We start from the raw sequence: 14,772 nt of genomic DNA on the forward strand, positions 1-14,772 counted from the left end.
AAACGGTGATGCAAAGATAATTTATATCAGGGCCACAACAAGAAAATTATAAAGCACATAATAAAGCACCAAAATGATATTTGTAATAATAGACTTTCCATGTAATTATCTAGGAGGGTATTCAATCATAGCTTTGCGTTCCTGTGGAATGAGTCTTCTTTCCTTGTACATTGCATGGACTGTAACATTTTATTTATCTGGGGAGCATAATTTATTGAGAAATCAGACTTTTGTAATAGACCCACTCTAGAGCTCCCACTATGGTTTCACTATTCAATATTTTAAAAAATTAACTACTGGCTGTGAACAATTTCATTACCATTTGACCCTGAATTCAATGTGTAATTGATAATGTACCATTTAAATTAACATACACATTGCAATTAGAATGGTGATATAAAATATATCACCATTCTAAAATTTGTTTCTTTTCGCCCGAAGATGCCATTCTATAAATGTCTAAACTAGTTGTGTAGTTTGTGTTTTAATTATTAAAGTTTATTAATGCTGATAGACAGTAGTTTTAATTTTTATCTGGTTAGATATATTCCTGAAGAATATATGTAAAAAAGATTGAAGTGATAAATATAATGAGGAGCATACCCAAGAAATTTCTTTTCTAATTGGAAAACAATGCCAAAAATAACAACACAAAAGTGAATAATGCAAAACAAGTACCCCATATTCTGTAATATGGAAGAAATGTTTTTTAGAATTTTGCGTCAATCAGATTAAACTGTCATGTTTTATTTTCTCAGAAATCCTTATTAATTGAATAAAAAATTCTGGAAATACTGGCATTTATTAAAATTGAAGACTAAGTCTGTTGGAGAAGAGTTACCATTTATTCAATTTCATTGTCCCAGAATATAGCTTTTGATGACTGACCTCACTTTGTAGGCTGCTTTGGTCACTGAAATTTAAAAGAAATTCCCGTTAAAGAAAGCAGCTTATCTTCACCAAGGCAGCTTATAAAGAAAGGTCAGTTGTCAAAAACTGTATTCTGGAACAGTGAAAGTGAATAAATGGTGATTGTTCTTTGACTTAGTAATTAACATCAAAATTAAAATTGAAAACTATCAGATGAAAAATAGTATTTTAAAATGATTATCTATTTATGTATTTACTATGAAATGATAAAAATACAAACCTGATTATTAATCAAACATTTTAAAAATCATTTTGCCATTGTCTTCATAGAAAAGTTGGAATTTATTTCATTATATATTTTAAGTGCATTTTTAAAATCAATATTTAATACATCATAAATTACTATGTTACGTGTGAAAAAGTATATCTTTAAAGTTTCCAAGTTCTTTATTACTTTTTGAAAGGCTCAAAATTAACATTTTGGAGAAGCAAAAGTTGGAGTGTAGAGCTAAATGTCAACAATGTGCATAAACAAAGACAGGAAGGAGATACATATGAGTTTATCAGTTTTTATCAACTGAGAGCCAAGATTCCTGGAAAGAGAGCGTCTTGAAACCAATGAATTTTGTTTGTTAAATAGAAGTGTATTGTAAAGAAATTTTCAGCCATTTAATTTGTTAGATTTAAATGAAATCATTAGTTTTTTTGTCAATTACTATTAAAAAATATTTAAATCTGTTTATAAGATACCCTAAGAATAAGTTTGGATTAATTAAATAAGACTGGAGTAGAATAGACAAAGGAATTTTTAAATCAAAAATAGGATAGACATAAATTAGAATGATATTTTGAAATATCAAAAATGATGAATTTTTAAAAATATCATTTACTTATCGTCAAAGGAACTGAGTTTTCTTCTTTCTGAGTCGAAGGCTGAATAACAATATGTGATGATTATAATGATAATAATTAAATAATAGATGTAAATCTGTTAATTATAGTCAATTAAATTTGTTAATTTAATTTAAATTATGTCACTATTGAAAATGTTCATATTTCTATTGAAATTTTTAATTTTATTAAAATTAGCATATGGCGAAAGCTTAAATTTTTATCCTACTTTTTACTATACGAAAGGACTACACATAATCTTTATGGACAATGGGCCCTGGTGGATTTGGCTGAATCTCTGATATTTTGTGGTTCTAGTGATCCCAATCAAGTCTCCATAGCGCAAGTTTGAAAAATGGACAATATTTGAGTTATCCAGCATCCGAGATGCAAAAACAGCTCAATTTGTATGTGTTGTGAAGCCCTAAATCTTTTTGTTCCAAAATACTTGACTTTTTGTCTATGGAGATTTTTGATCAGAACTACAAAGTATCAAAAATTCAGTGAAATCCATTGAGACCCATTTTTCACAGGGTTGTGTAGTGTTCTTGAACTTTGTCTTCATTATTATTTTCTTTATCAACATTCTTTCCTGTTTTCTCAGCTTTTTTCACATCTTTTTCAAAAGGTAGTATAAACTATTCTCTTGAAGAATAGAAATTTGTTATTCTGTTTTTATATGTATATCTTTACATCATTGGAATTGCATGAATTATATGACATAAAAAAACTATTTTATTCATAAATCATTTATTATTATCTGTAACAAATCTCATCATAAAGTTGTTAAATGGTGGTTATGACAGGATCTTAACAAGAGATCAAAGTGTATTATTCAAGTACCTTTTACATGATTTGTGCAAAGCCATCAGTATAATTTGCACCTCTGGCTGACTGATATCTAACAAATATTTGGAAGTTTTGATTAAGCTTTTTCAAGTGTTCTAAGTGCACCTACTACAACTGCAAACAAACAATTCTTGTCTTCATATTCCACATTCTGTTGATCTTTATTTCTAGATATAATATTTGTATTTGCTGAGTTTTTCTGCTTCTTTCAACTTAACATTTGAGTCATCTGAGACAGATGACTCAATCAGCAGGCAAAATATTTTTCCCCTGTCAAGTAAGTCCTAAATATCAAGTAAAACCTTCATATCAGTGATATTATCCATGTTGAGGACTTTTGGGGGATACATTTGTAATATTTATCAGACATTTGTACCCCAAAATGCTTACACGTAACCCAGTGGATAAACTGCCACTGTGTTGTGTATACTGGTGTATCTGGATGGTGTGAGTATTGTACAGCTTGCAATTTTAAATTTATTAGTTCTGTCTAAAATTCTTCTTATATATTTTGTCTTCATTTAAAAATGAACTTTTCTTTTAAATGAATGCTTATTTAAATGGCTAAATAATATAAATAATAATATTTTGTTTAAATTTATAATTTAAGAAATATTATTATTTCTAGTTGGCAGAGGACAGTAAAGAATTGCATGAAAGAAAAGATCATCACCAAAAGAGTGATGTTTCTCCAAATCATTTAAATAAAATTACAAAGCCCATAGAGAAAAAAGAACCTGAACACGAACCCAAAATAGAAATAGAAGAGCAGGAAAGTAATTCAGGATTAAAATCTCCAGATTCTTCTGATTTGTCGGCATCTAATCCAAATAGCAAGAAACATGTTTTAAATCCAAATGCTGAGGTTTTTACACCTGTAAGTTTATTAAACAGTTATTTACAATTGTAAATTATATATTACGCATAGTAATTTAAAGTTTAATATTGATATTATATCAAATATTGCATGAAGTTTTATTTTATACTTTTGTATTTGCAATCACAACTGTTTCACTGTAAACTAAGTTTTATTCATTAATACAATACAGTATTTTACATATAATATATAAATTGCCATGATTGAAATGAATGTGTTTAAAACAATAAAATAAATTTATATAAAATAATTACATTTAAAGAATTATTAAAATTTCAAGCTAGTTTTATGTAATTATGTGATAAATAAAAAGAAATTCATTATTTTTATAGAATTTTACTTTTATTTGTTAACAAGTGGTTTTTGATGACAGACATACTAGATTTCCAGGTGCCTTTTCATTTTTTTTCTTTTAATTTAGCGAACACTGCCAATGGTGACACCAACTGGTCCTCCTCCATTACAACCACGAATGCAGACACCAAGTCCAATAGTTCAAGTACCTCAGCATCAAATGGTGCCTGGATTGACTCATCCGGTGTTTACAACAATGACTCCTCCTTTTGTTGTGTCGGCTACTCCTGTGAGCGTTTCCCTTACGACACCGTTTGGTCCAGCAGGGTCAGTTGCTCAAGCACCAAGATTTAGGAAAGGTATAGTAGAAAGAAAATTTAAATGTAGATATTTTTATTATATATTTATAGTTATAAGATTTTCAGTTTTATGCATTTGTGAAGGTTGCCGGGTGATGTCCAGGCACCACTGTAAGATTTTACTATGGTCTTTCCTTCTGACATTGAGTAGGTTACACCTACTACACAAAGTTTTGAACATTTTTCTGGATGGCAATACACAGTCTCCTGTATGAGACTAGGGGTAAGAGGATGGAGTAGGAAAGGACTAGATTCAGTTGGAATTGATTCACTCAACACAATTTACTACACTTAAATATTTATTAGACGGTACGAAAGTTGGTACATGTTACATGGGGTATTTGCATTTTGTGGAGAGAGAGAGAGATTATAAATTTTTGGTACCTCACAAATTTGAACTAGAATCCTTGTTAAGGATCTTCAGAATGTATTCCTTCAGTTAAATGTTAGGGGGAGAAGCAGCAGATAGAGTGATGACAAGGAATTGGAGGGTATAGAAGGGTGCTAATCCAGAAAGGCACACAAACACACTAAACTGAACAGTTGGAAGAATGGGTGATGACTGACTGGAATTGGCCTTTCTTCAAATTAGGAAATACCTTAGAGGTGACTAAAAGTTGTGGGAAAGGTGTCACTACTAACTCTGAAAAAACATAAGTTGACACTCTAAGGTCAGAAAGTTGACATACACTAGCTTCTGATGATGCCATCCTTGTGTTTTTTTCCTTTTATTTGTTTGATTCTCACACATTTTTTACATTTATTTCATATTATGTTAAATTAATTATACTACATATATTGTCACAGGACATACATAATTTATTAGCACCATAAATTAACAAAAGTCAAATAATTAATTGCAAAATAACAGAACAAACTATTTGCTAATTCATACTATACTAGTATAGCATCTTTGAACATTTAAAAATTGGAGTGTTCCTTGAGTATGTTGGGCCTTGAATAGAATTAACATTTTAAAATTTGATCAACCTGATTCCTGATCCATGTCTTACAAAATCTGTGGCATTCCCTTTCTCTCAAGATCAAAGAATTTGTTTGGGGGAGACAAAAGGCTTTGTTTAGATTACATAAACAGCTTTTGGCTGAAGTGACAGCTCCACTTCTTAATTGATATTCGAGCAATGTCTGACTATTCTAAGTGGCCTGAGCTTAACTTTTTAAGTCCAGGCCTGTGTATGGGATCACAGATCCAAACCAAGTCATCAGGTCAATAGAGCACAAGCATCATATCATTGTTTCAGTAATTCTGGATCATCAAGGGGTGCACCCATGCTAGATTTTGAGCCTTTTCTAGATGGATGCAAAGAAACAATGACAAAGAATCTTTGAATGTGCCCGGGAGTTTTTCTCAACTGGTAATATAATTGTTGTATCTGATTCCAGTTTCCATTCATCCTCATGTATCAAAAAGTAGCAGCTGTTTGTCATCCACACCTGAAGTTTTCATTTTTAGCTGGTACTGCACAAAATGGCAAAAACAGACCTTTCTTTCCAGTGTGAAATGACAATAATCAATAGACAATAATACAATTTGGATTATGATGATAGGAATTGCAGGGGTCTTAAACAATAGGAGACAATTGTCACTGGCAATGATTAATTCCAAAATCATTGAAGAGTATAGTTGATTGTCAACACCAACTCATTCACTTGGGAACATCCATTTTCTCTAAGAAATTGCAGCCAAGTATCAAGTTATTGCAGCATTCCAAAACTAAGAATTTGACAAGAATAGTTAATAAATTAGCATATATTTGAGCTGTTCATTGATTGTCCTAGTACTTTCAATGACCTAACTGTCATGTTATGGAGAGAATATCTGTATTTTCTTATAGTTGTCATACCAGATTTTCTTACATATTTCTGTATTTAATAAATGTGATGATTACATTTAAAGTAAAATTGGTTTGTTAAGTAATAATTATTCAATTATTTTCCATAAATTATATTTCATTTTTAGCTGTTCCAATGACTCTTCAACCAAGACCTGATATGTCTCCCCCTGTACATGTTGCTGCAGCAACTGGTCCACCAATTTTAGCTCCTGCAGCACTGTCAGCACATCCTCAATTAACAATGCAATATACTCCACCACCTGGTGTCATGCAAGCACAAGGACCACAACCAACAATGCCTTATCTACAGGTAAGAAATTTATCTATCAAGCATTGCAATTATTTAATGTCACAGTTCAAATATGTAATGATTGTGTCTCAAAATTAGCAATCTTTCACTAACAGTAATGACAAACTGATATGTAATTTTCTGGTTATTATGCTTGCTTATCTGAAATTTAATGCTGAAAGTTTTGTTATATTTTAAATACAAATCATATATATAAATACAGTAGATCCCCCCCCATGACACGGTAGTTAAGTTCCATGTTATACGAATCCGTGTTGTACGAGTCACTTAAATACACGATCCAATCACATCCTGGCACACGGGCTGTGATTGGCTCGTGTATTTAAGTGACTCGTACAACACGGATTCGTATAACATGGAACTTAACTACCGTGTCATAGGGGGGTCTACTGCATATATCAAAAATTTAAAAGATTTTTCATGTAGTCTTAAATAATTTAAATATATTTTTATAGATGTATTCTGTAGTAGGACCAAGAGTGATGTCACCACAACCAGTTGCAATGGTACCTACATCTCCTGCAGGATCATATGGAGAAACACATCTTCCAACGCATATGTATAGTAAGTTAGATTTAGTTTTATGTTATAGATCAAAATAAAAAATACAGTTTGTTTTATACCATAAATGCTTAATACCTTGGTCACACAGATCAATATGATAGGGAAACTATGCTGGATGGTTGTTTTCTACCAGTTTCCAAGATGACAGATGTTTATGGCGTATTGTGGGATAATGATTCTTTTGATGATAATATTTTTACTTTTGTTATTGTTCAAAATGAAGTGAGTTCTTCAATTGAACGAATATACATCTGAATGTGGTAAATTTCATCTGATATATGCCATTCACATGAAGCCAAACTCAATATTATCATCTGAGCATATACAAATACTATCTAACTGGGACATGCCCAGTTAGATGGTATTTGTCAATAGACATGCTTCATAGACACTGATGTATTATAATTTCTTTTATTAAAGCTTTCAACATATTTATTGAAGTAAAAGACTGAAATAGCAATAGAACTGGTATAGAAATATGCAAGAATGCTTATGTTATGTATGCATGTAGTCAGTGATGTCCATCAAAAATCTTTTTTCAAAGATCAGATTATAGAAATCAGATATAAAAACCAGTCTCTAACATAACAAGCTTAGCATATACAGCTTTAGTGATTCCGTATAGTAATATGGCAGCAATCTTTTTGACTTGTAGCAAGTGTAGCAAATATAGTGGCCTATGTGGCCAAGACTTAATATAATAAATTTCTCTGTACCTCATTACCTACATTTAAATGTAATTATTTATTTTAGTGTTTTCAATGGATTATAACTGAAAACTTTTGCTTCCTAATGTGAAATCTATTCTGAGTGTTTCAAGGAATCTTTTTTAATTTTAAAGTCTAGATGATCTGAGATGGCAAATCTTTGAACCGCCATGCTAAGCAGGCATGTTAAACTTTTCGAAAAAATTTTATGCGTGTCAAAGTTCAGAATTCAAAAAGCAGCTTTAATTAGAATAAATTAAAAACTGATTGGAAAAGATGATAAACAAAACGAACTGAAATATCATATAAATGACATATGTTGAGTTACTTTAAACTTATTTTGGAATTCATATGGAAGAGTTATAGTAATGAGAAATACTACAATAATTTCAGTATCTGTTATTTATAATTGATTATTAGAATTGTATTATGTAGTAAAAAAATTTAAATTATATTAACATGTGCCAATTCATCAGTCATAGGCATTCCATTTTAGTGAGACTTTATTTATGCATTTAAATGTATAAATACTAGATAGAGAATTTTATATTATTTAAATTTAATAATTATTAGTTGAAAAATAAATATTACTTATTTATACAATTTATCTTCTAAATATATCAGACAAATTAATTTTATATAACAGTTTAATGCAGGAGTATTACTGATCTATTTACAATAAAATACTATGTAAATTCTACAGTAAAGTAAATTACCAAAATTTAATTAGTTATAAGTATATATGTACACGTGTAAATTTATGAAAGATTATTTAACCAATGGATTATGAAAATTTACTGACAATACATGTAATTTGACACCTGTAGATTTAGAGTATGATGACATAAATAGATTAAAAATGATAGCTTTAGTATCATAATTAATTTTATTATAGTAAGGAAAAAAAATTAGCAAATACCCAAAACTGAAATGAAAATAGTTAATTATTATTTGCTTGTGTTGTTAATACTATTGTATGCTATCATTATTTGTTTTATTTCCTAGTAGCTGTTCACTTCCTCAGCATTTCAAACTTGATAATAAAATTGTCATTTGAAGTAATTTTCTTAAGCAGATATTTCAGTTTTATGATAAACGTTAAGTAGGGAAACAAGTTTCATTTTTTTAATCTATAACATGACAATGCAGTTCTGGACAAAACTGATTGATTTGTTTAGATAAAAAGTGGAATATTTTGTCAGTTTCACAATTTGGAAAACAGTTTACAAAAATCAAATTATTTGATTAGTATTTTCAAAATAACTTCTAATTTATTGGATAAGAAAAACTAAGTTTTAGAACATTGTTTTTTTCCCCCATTATCATACAAAAGTAATAAAAAATTAAATAAAAATTTTATAAGGCAACAAAGAATGTGAAAAAATTAAAGTCTCGCTTTCAGTTTTTTTAATTCAAAATGTTTTCTTTCTGAAATATTATTATTTTAGTTCAATGTCTTTAGTGATTTATAAGAATCAATATCATTAATTTTTGTAGTTATAATCAAATGAGTTTTTTGACTTAATGTTGTTATCAAATATTGTTATTCCTAATTCCATTAAATCAGTTCTGTTTCATTACAATAAAAAAAAAAATCTTGTTCAATAAATTCATTAACACTGTAAAGTCTTAATCTTAAATCAAATGAAACTGCTTTATTGAAGTATATTATATCACAAAAACATCCAAGTGCTTTCAAACTTCATCAGTATATCTTGGGATTATGAATCAGTTTTTTTTTATTTTTAAGAACACTATGAACAATTTTTAAGGTTTCAGAATATTACAAACTTTAAAAATATTAGAACCAAGAACTTTAGAAAGAACTTAAGATTTTTAAAATTTGTTAATACATTTAAAATCCATAACACCTAACCATTTGGACTGGCTTTGGACTTACGGAATAAGACAGTATATGCTTAGAAAAGTGGCTATACAAGTGGAAGAGTGAGTTTTATAGCAGAGGAGGAAAGTGGAAGAGAGTGACCTTAATGAAGAAAGGGCTTTGCTGCATTATATCTCATGGTTGGAGAAGTTGGGTAGGAGGTTACAGAAAGAAACAAAGGAGATAATAGTTTATAAAAGAAATAATATCATTTCACAAAACTCAAAACGTGTAAGAAGTGGGAGGAATTGGATAGAGCAGGCATTTATATGATTATGATGATTGAGAAAGAGAAAAGAGAGATTTATTTGGGTGTAACTACAAGAACCCTTTAAAATTAGAATGGATGAGCATCAGAGAGATCTGAGAGCAGGAAAGATAATTACTGCATTGAGTCAAGTAGAAATGAGAAAGTGGAAGTAATTTGGGAAGAAGCCAAAATTATTGAAGATAGAGAGAAGGAGAAAACACAGAGAGAGTTACAGAAAGTTCATGGATTTATAGGAAGAGGTTAAATAGTAAAGATTTGGAAAGTCTCCCAGTGGCTTGGAAGTATATCCTGAATAGATAAAGTTGGGAGGAATAGGGCCAACAGAAGGTGAGAAAAACTGGACTATGTGCAGCAATGATATGTAGGAATAGGAGTTATTTTGGGTGGTGTTATTGGCTGATGAGTTTAAAATCTCTGGCAATGTTAATAAGAATTGGTTTATAGGTGTTACGGATTTTAAATTTATTAAAATTTTTAAGTGTTTTTAATTTCAAAACACGTTCTAAAGTTCTTGGTTCTAATTTTTTAAGGTTTGAAATGTTCTGGAACCTTAAAACATTTTGGTGTTCTTAAAAAGAAAAAAAAAACATTTTGAAGTGCTGGTTTTTAATTAATCCCTGAAGATGGACTGAAGAAGTTTGAAAAGAGCTTTGTAATATAATATACTCCAATAAAGCAGTTTTATTCAATATATGAAATCTTTTTGAACAATTTTTGTCTTTATTCTAAAAGTGAACAGTTGCATGTATGTGTGTGTTTTTATTTGAAGAATAAGAAATGAAAGCTTTTATTTCCCACTAAACTTAACTTTTGATATTTTCAGTGCCACATCATCCAGGTACAACTCTACCTATGAGTGCCATGCCACAAGGAACACCTGGACCACATTCAAATACTTCCACTCCGCAGTCTCAGACTCCAACTATGCATGCACCGTCGCCAGTCCACCAACCTCCCGTGTCGCACGGGACTCCCGCTCACACGCCGACACCGACCGGACATTTAGGTACGGCTCCCACCCCACAGCCTGTCCTCTACCACGGACCAATGACTTCGCAACACTCTCTCCAGCACGTTGGTAATCCGACACACATGGCATCTATTTCCCACCATCACTCAAACTTTCCTACAGCACCTCAGCCAGTGGTATTGATGCATCAGCAGCCTGTACCTAATCATCATCCTTCTTCCATTCCATCATCAGGACCGCACGCTCTACAAGGACACCCCCTTCACGGTCAAACACCAGGAAATCATATTCTTCAACCAGGAGCCATCCCAACTAGTGCCACAATGGTTCCTGTACCACCAAACACTCAATTTGTACCCCATCATCAAGGTAAATTTTAAACAATTTTAATGTTATAATATAATACATATATTATATTATAACATTCTTTAATTTTCACTTAAATATTTTAATTTTTACTTTTTCATAAATTTCTATTATGAATGGCAGTTTGTTTCTGTGCTTATGATTATCCAGGTCTGTTTTTCACTTCTAGGAGTGTAATGCAACAAGTGACTAGAAAATAAGCAAGAAACTAGTTGACAACTTTAAGTTATTGCAGAGCTGATTTATTTAGAAAAAAATGGAGAGATAGATTGTTCCCTTGGCAGCCATTATTATTTCAAAATTATAAAAACAAGATTGCCTCAAGACATTTGTGAGTAAAACCAAAACTGGAAAAACAAGCAGGTAGAAAAATTTCTTCCAAAATACAGCTAATATGAAAAAAATATTATTCTCAGTAAGATTGTGATCACAAAATTACAGTGGTAACTTCCTTTGTAGTAGTTAAATGAAAAAAAAGAAAGAAAATATGTTTATATCTGGTGTTCTTAGTCTTTTAATTTAACAATATATGGACACACTTTTATGGCACAGATTTTAATGTGTTTTGGATTTTTTACAAAATTTTATTATGCTAATATCAACTGCTTATAAAATTTGAATGAGACCGAATTTATCTTAAAAGATTACTATGTTCCATTATAAACGGGGCTTGAATCTTCGTGCTGCTTCACCGATCAGACAAATGTCTCATCCGTAAACTGAAAATTGTTTTTAATTTAAGAATAGAATTATTTAACATTTTTCTAAGTGAATGAGATGATAAATCTGAAAAATTTGCTTGAAAGCTATGAAAAGACTTATATCTAAGATAACTTTGTTCATACGAGAGCCTTGTAAGCATTTTGGAATTTGCTTAAAATTTTGCAATAAATGCTACTTCAATTAACCAAAGCCAATACAACTGTTCTCAGAACTAAAAGTAATAAATAAAGTAGATAGACATCATTTAAAACAAACCACCTTTGCTTTAATTTTGTTACATTCATCATTGCTGCAATATTTTTAAAACAGTTTAAATCAAACCAAACACAAATTGCTAAATGTAAGCTTCTTATGTAATTTGTTGCATTGTATTGCATAGTGCAACCAATGTACACAGGAAAATCACAAATTGTAAAATTATATGGCAGTAGTATAAGCATATACATTTAAAATTTTAATTCATGCAATTTATTGACATTAAACTGTCACTTTCAGAATTTATAAACGATTAATATGATAATTAATTAATATTAGTTATATTTATAACTAATAATAATCTTTAAAATGCTAATTTTTCATTTAGAATTGGAAAAATTTTACCTCAACATTAAATATTTCACATTTTTACATTCAAGTTACATTTAGCAACATCACTTTTAAGGTTCACTTCTCAGTGGAAATTTATCAGAATAGGGAAATTCTCTTTTGATCTTGACCATAATTAATTAATGGCCACAATTTTCTAAAGAATTTCAATTCTGATAACTACTGTAATTGGACACATGTAATATTCAAATGATTGTTCATTCAACTATTACATTTCTTATTTGCTGATTATAATTTTCACTCCTCAAAAATGAGGAGCACATTTTCTAGCCCTGGTTATAAGTAATACAAACCAAAAATTTCTTGTAGCAATGCCATCCCTTACCAAAGATTAGAATTTAATCCAAAAATATTGATTCTCATTTCAATTTATAATACATAAGTTCATTGTTAATGGTGTAAAGAAAATAATTTTTTCCCTTTTCACTTCTGTATAAATATAATTTAATATTTATCATGCGATAAAAAATATCTAGATTTTATATTGTGTAAAATTTGTATCTTTGGTCTAAAACAGCGGTCGGCAACCTTTCTGACCTCACAGACCACTAAATTCACAATTTTGAATCCCCAGACCACTATCTTGAATTTTTTAAAATGATACAAAATCCGTAAAATAACGTTCATAAAAGTCCAATTTTACTATATTAATATGAAACTAGCGTGTTTAATTATAACAAATTAATGCAAGTGTACAGTTCATTGCTGCTCGTTTGAAATAAGTTTATGGATTCTTAGCGCTTTCCACAAAGGACGACAATCTCACTCACAATATTGTTTATTGTTCATTATTTATTGATAACTGTTGCTTCGTATTTGGTTTTAGATTTGAATAAAAACCCCCGAGTGAAAAAAGCAACTAAACGTTTTGCATTTCTTTTGTAACCCTCGGTTGATCAATGTCCAAATTTATCCACGGACCACCCAAATTTCCTTGCGAACCATAAATGGTCCGTGGACCACCAGTTGCCGACCGCTGATCCAAAAGACTCGATTTTCAGTTATTTTGATAAATTGGTTCTGTGTATATTTAGGCTAAAGTTGAAAAATATTATATTTGAACTAAATATCACTTACCTAAATTTCTATTTAAAATGATTTATGCATGTTGATTTAATGAAATTTCTATAGTTAATTTATTTATTTGTAAATTGGATAGCTATTGAATAAATTTCTTGAAAATTTATTTCACAGTACATTGAAAATAATAATGCTTAATTTATAAACTTTCAAATATTAATATAATTAGTTTCGTTGGTCAAAATTTTAATTTTCTGTCAGTTTTATATCAATTTAAAGGTAGATAATTTTTTCTTTTAGATGACAAGATATTTATTTTTTATAGTTAAGTATAAATCAGTTTATTGTATAGAATAATAGTAAATTAATTAAATTAAAGCCAAGCAATTGCCAGATTAGATCAGGCTCTATTATAGCTGCTATTAATAATTACATGCTAAGTAATTTGGAGAGATACAGATGCATGGAAAGCAGCGGGGAACCACCATGCATGTGTATCTCCCCAAGGTTTGATGGACAGACGATTCAGACATAATCCATTTTAGTAAAGTAGTGGGAATGGATAGGATCCCTGTGCAGTTGGCTACCAGTGAGAGGTGCAGCAGACCTGTGTTGGAATTACAGGAAGCACACCTTCTTGTAACTCCAACACAGGTCTGCTGCATCTCTCACTGGTAGCCAACTGCACAGGGTAGATCAAATGAGAGAAATGCTTCAAATGATACTACAGAATCAAAGTCATTAGGAACTCTGGAGTGTGTACAAAAATTCCACATAGCTATGCAAACCTTAGAAACACATTAACATAGATACCTGTTTGATCTTTATATCAACCATAGAAAATAGAATATTAAATAGAAAAGATAGAAAATATGATGCATGAAATGAAAAGACTGAAGATCTTAATCTTAGGGATCTCTGAAACAAGATAGGCTGGAAAAGGAGATTACCACTGATGAAGAAATAAGATTTATCTACTCAGGAGGAATGGAACATCAGTGAGGTATTGGAGCGATGCTGGAAAATAAGATGGCTAAATTGGCAGATGGATATTGGCATAGTATCTGATAGGACTATAGTACTGAGGATCAATTCTAAACCAAGGGGCCTTTTCTTAATCCAGACATACATGCCAACAAATGACCAATCAGATGAGGAGACAGAGGAAGTTTATAAACAAATGCCTACAATTTAAAAAGAAGAGAGATGTAGTGATTATTTTGAGGGACATCAATGCCAAGATCGGAAGAGGGAAAGAAGATATGTAATTGGAACGTGGGACTTAGGAGAAAGAAACGAAAGAAGAAGTAGACTTGTTGAATTTTGCAGAACCAATATGATTGTAACTAACACC

General features: G+C 30.4%; 1 protein-coding gene across 3 annotated transcripts in view; it reads left to right on the forward strand.

The window, feature by feature from the left end:
- LOC136990909 (ataxin-2-like) overlaps nucleotides 1-11,563 on the forward strand; it is a 97,825-nt gene extending 86,262 nt beyond the window's left edge. For 2 of the 3 annotated variants that reach the window (XM_067289369.1, XM_067289370.1), the window contains exons 12-17: nucleotides 3,239-3,487; nucleotides 3,909-4,140; nucleotides 6,122-6,306; nucleotides 6,762-6,870; nucleotides 10,557-11,072; nucleotides 11,220-11,563. In XM_067289369.1, coding sequence (XP_067145470.1) covers nucleotides 3,239-3,487; nucleotides 3,909-4,140; nucleotides 6,122-6,306; nucleotides 6,762-6,870; nucleotides 10,557-11,072; nucleotides 11,220-11,269 — 1,341 coding nt within the window. In that variant the 3' untranslated portion in view covers nucleotides 11,270-11,563. The remainder of the gene's footprint in view (nucleotides 1-3,238; nucleotides 3,488-3,908; nucleotides 4,141-6,121; nucleotides 6,307-6,761; nucleotides 6,871-10,556; nucleotides 11,073-11,219) is intronic. The other variant, XM_067289371.1, reaches the window with a different exon arrangement.
- The last annotated feature ends 3,209 nt before the right edge of the window (nucleotides 11,564-14,772 follow it).

The sequence above is a fragment of the Centruroides vittatus genome, unplaced genomic scaffold (genome assembly GCF_030686945.1).
Source record: "Centruroides vittatus isolate TY-2023 unplaced genomic scaffold, ASM3068694v2 contig_1381, whole genome shotgun sequence".
In the NCBI taxonomy this organism is placed as follows: Eukaryota; Metazoa; Arthropoda; class Arachnida; order Scorpiones; family Buthidae; genus Centruroides; species Centruroides vittatus.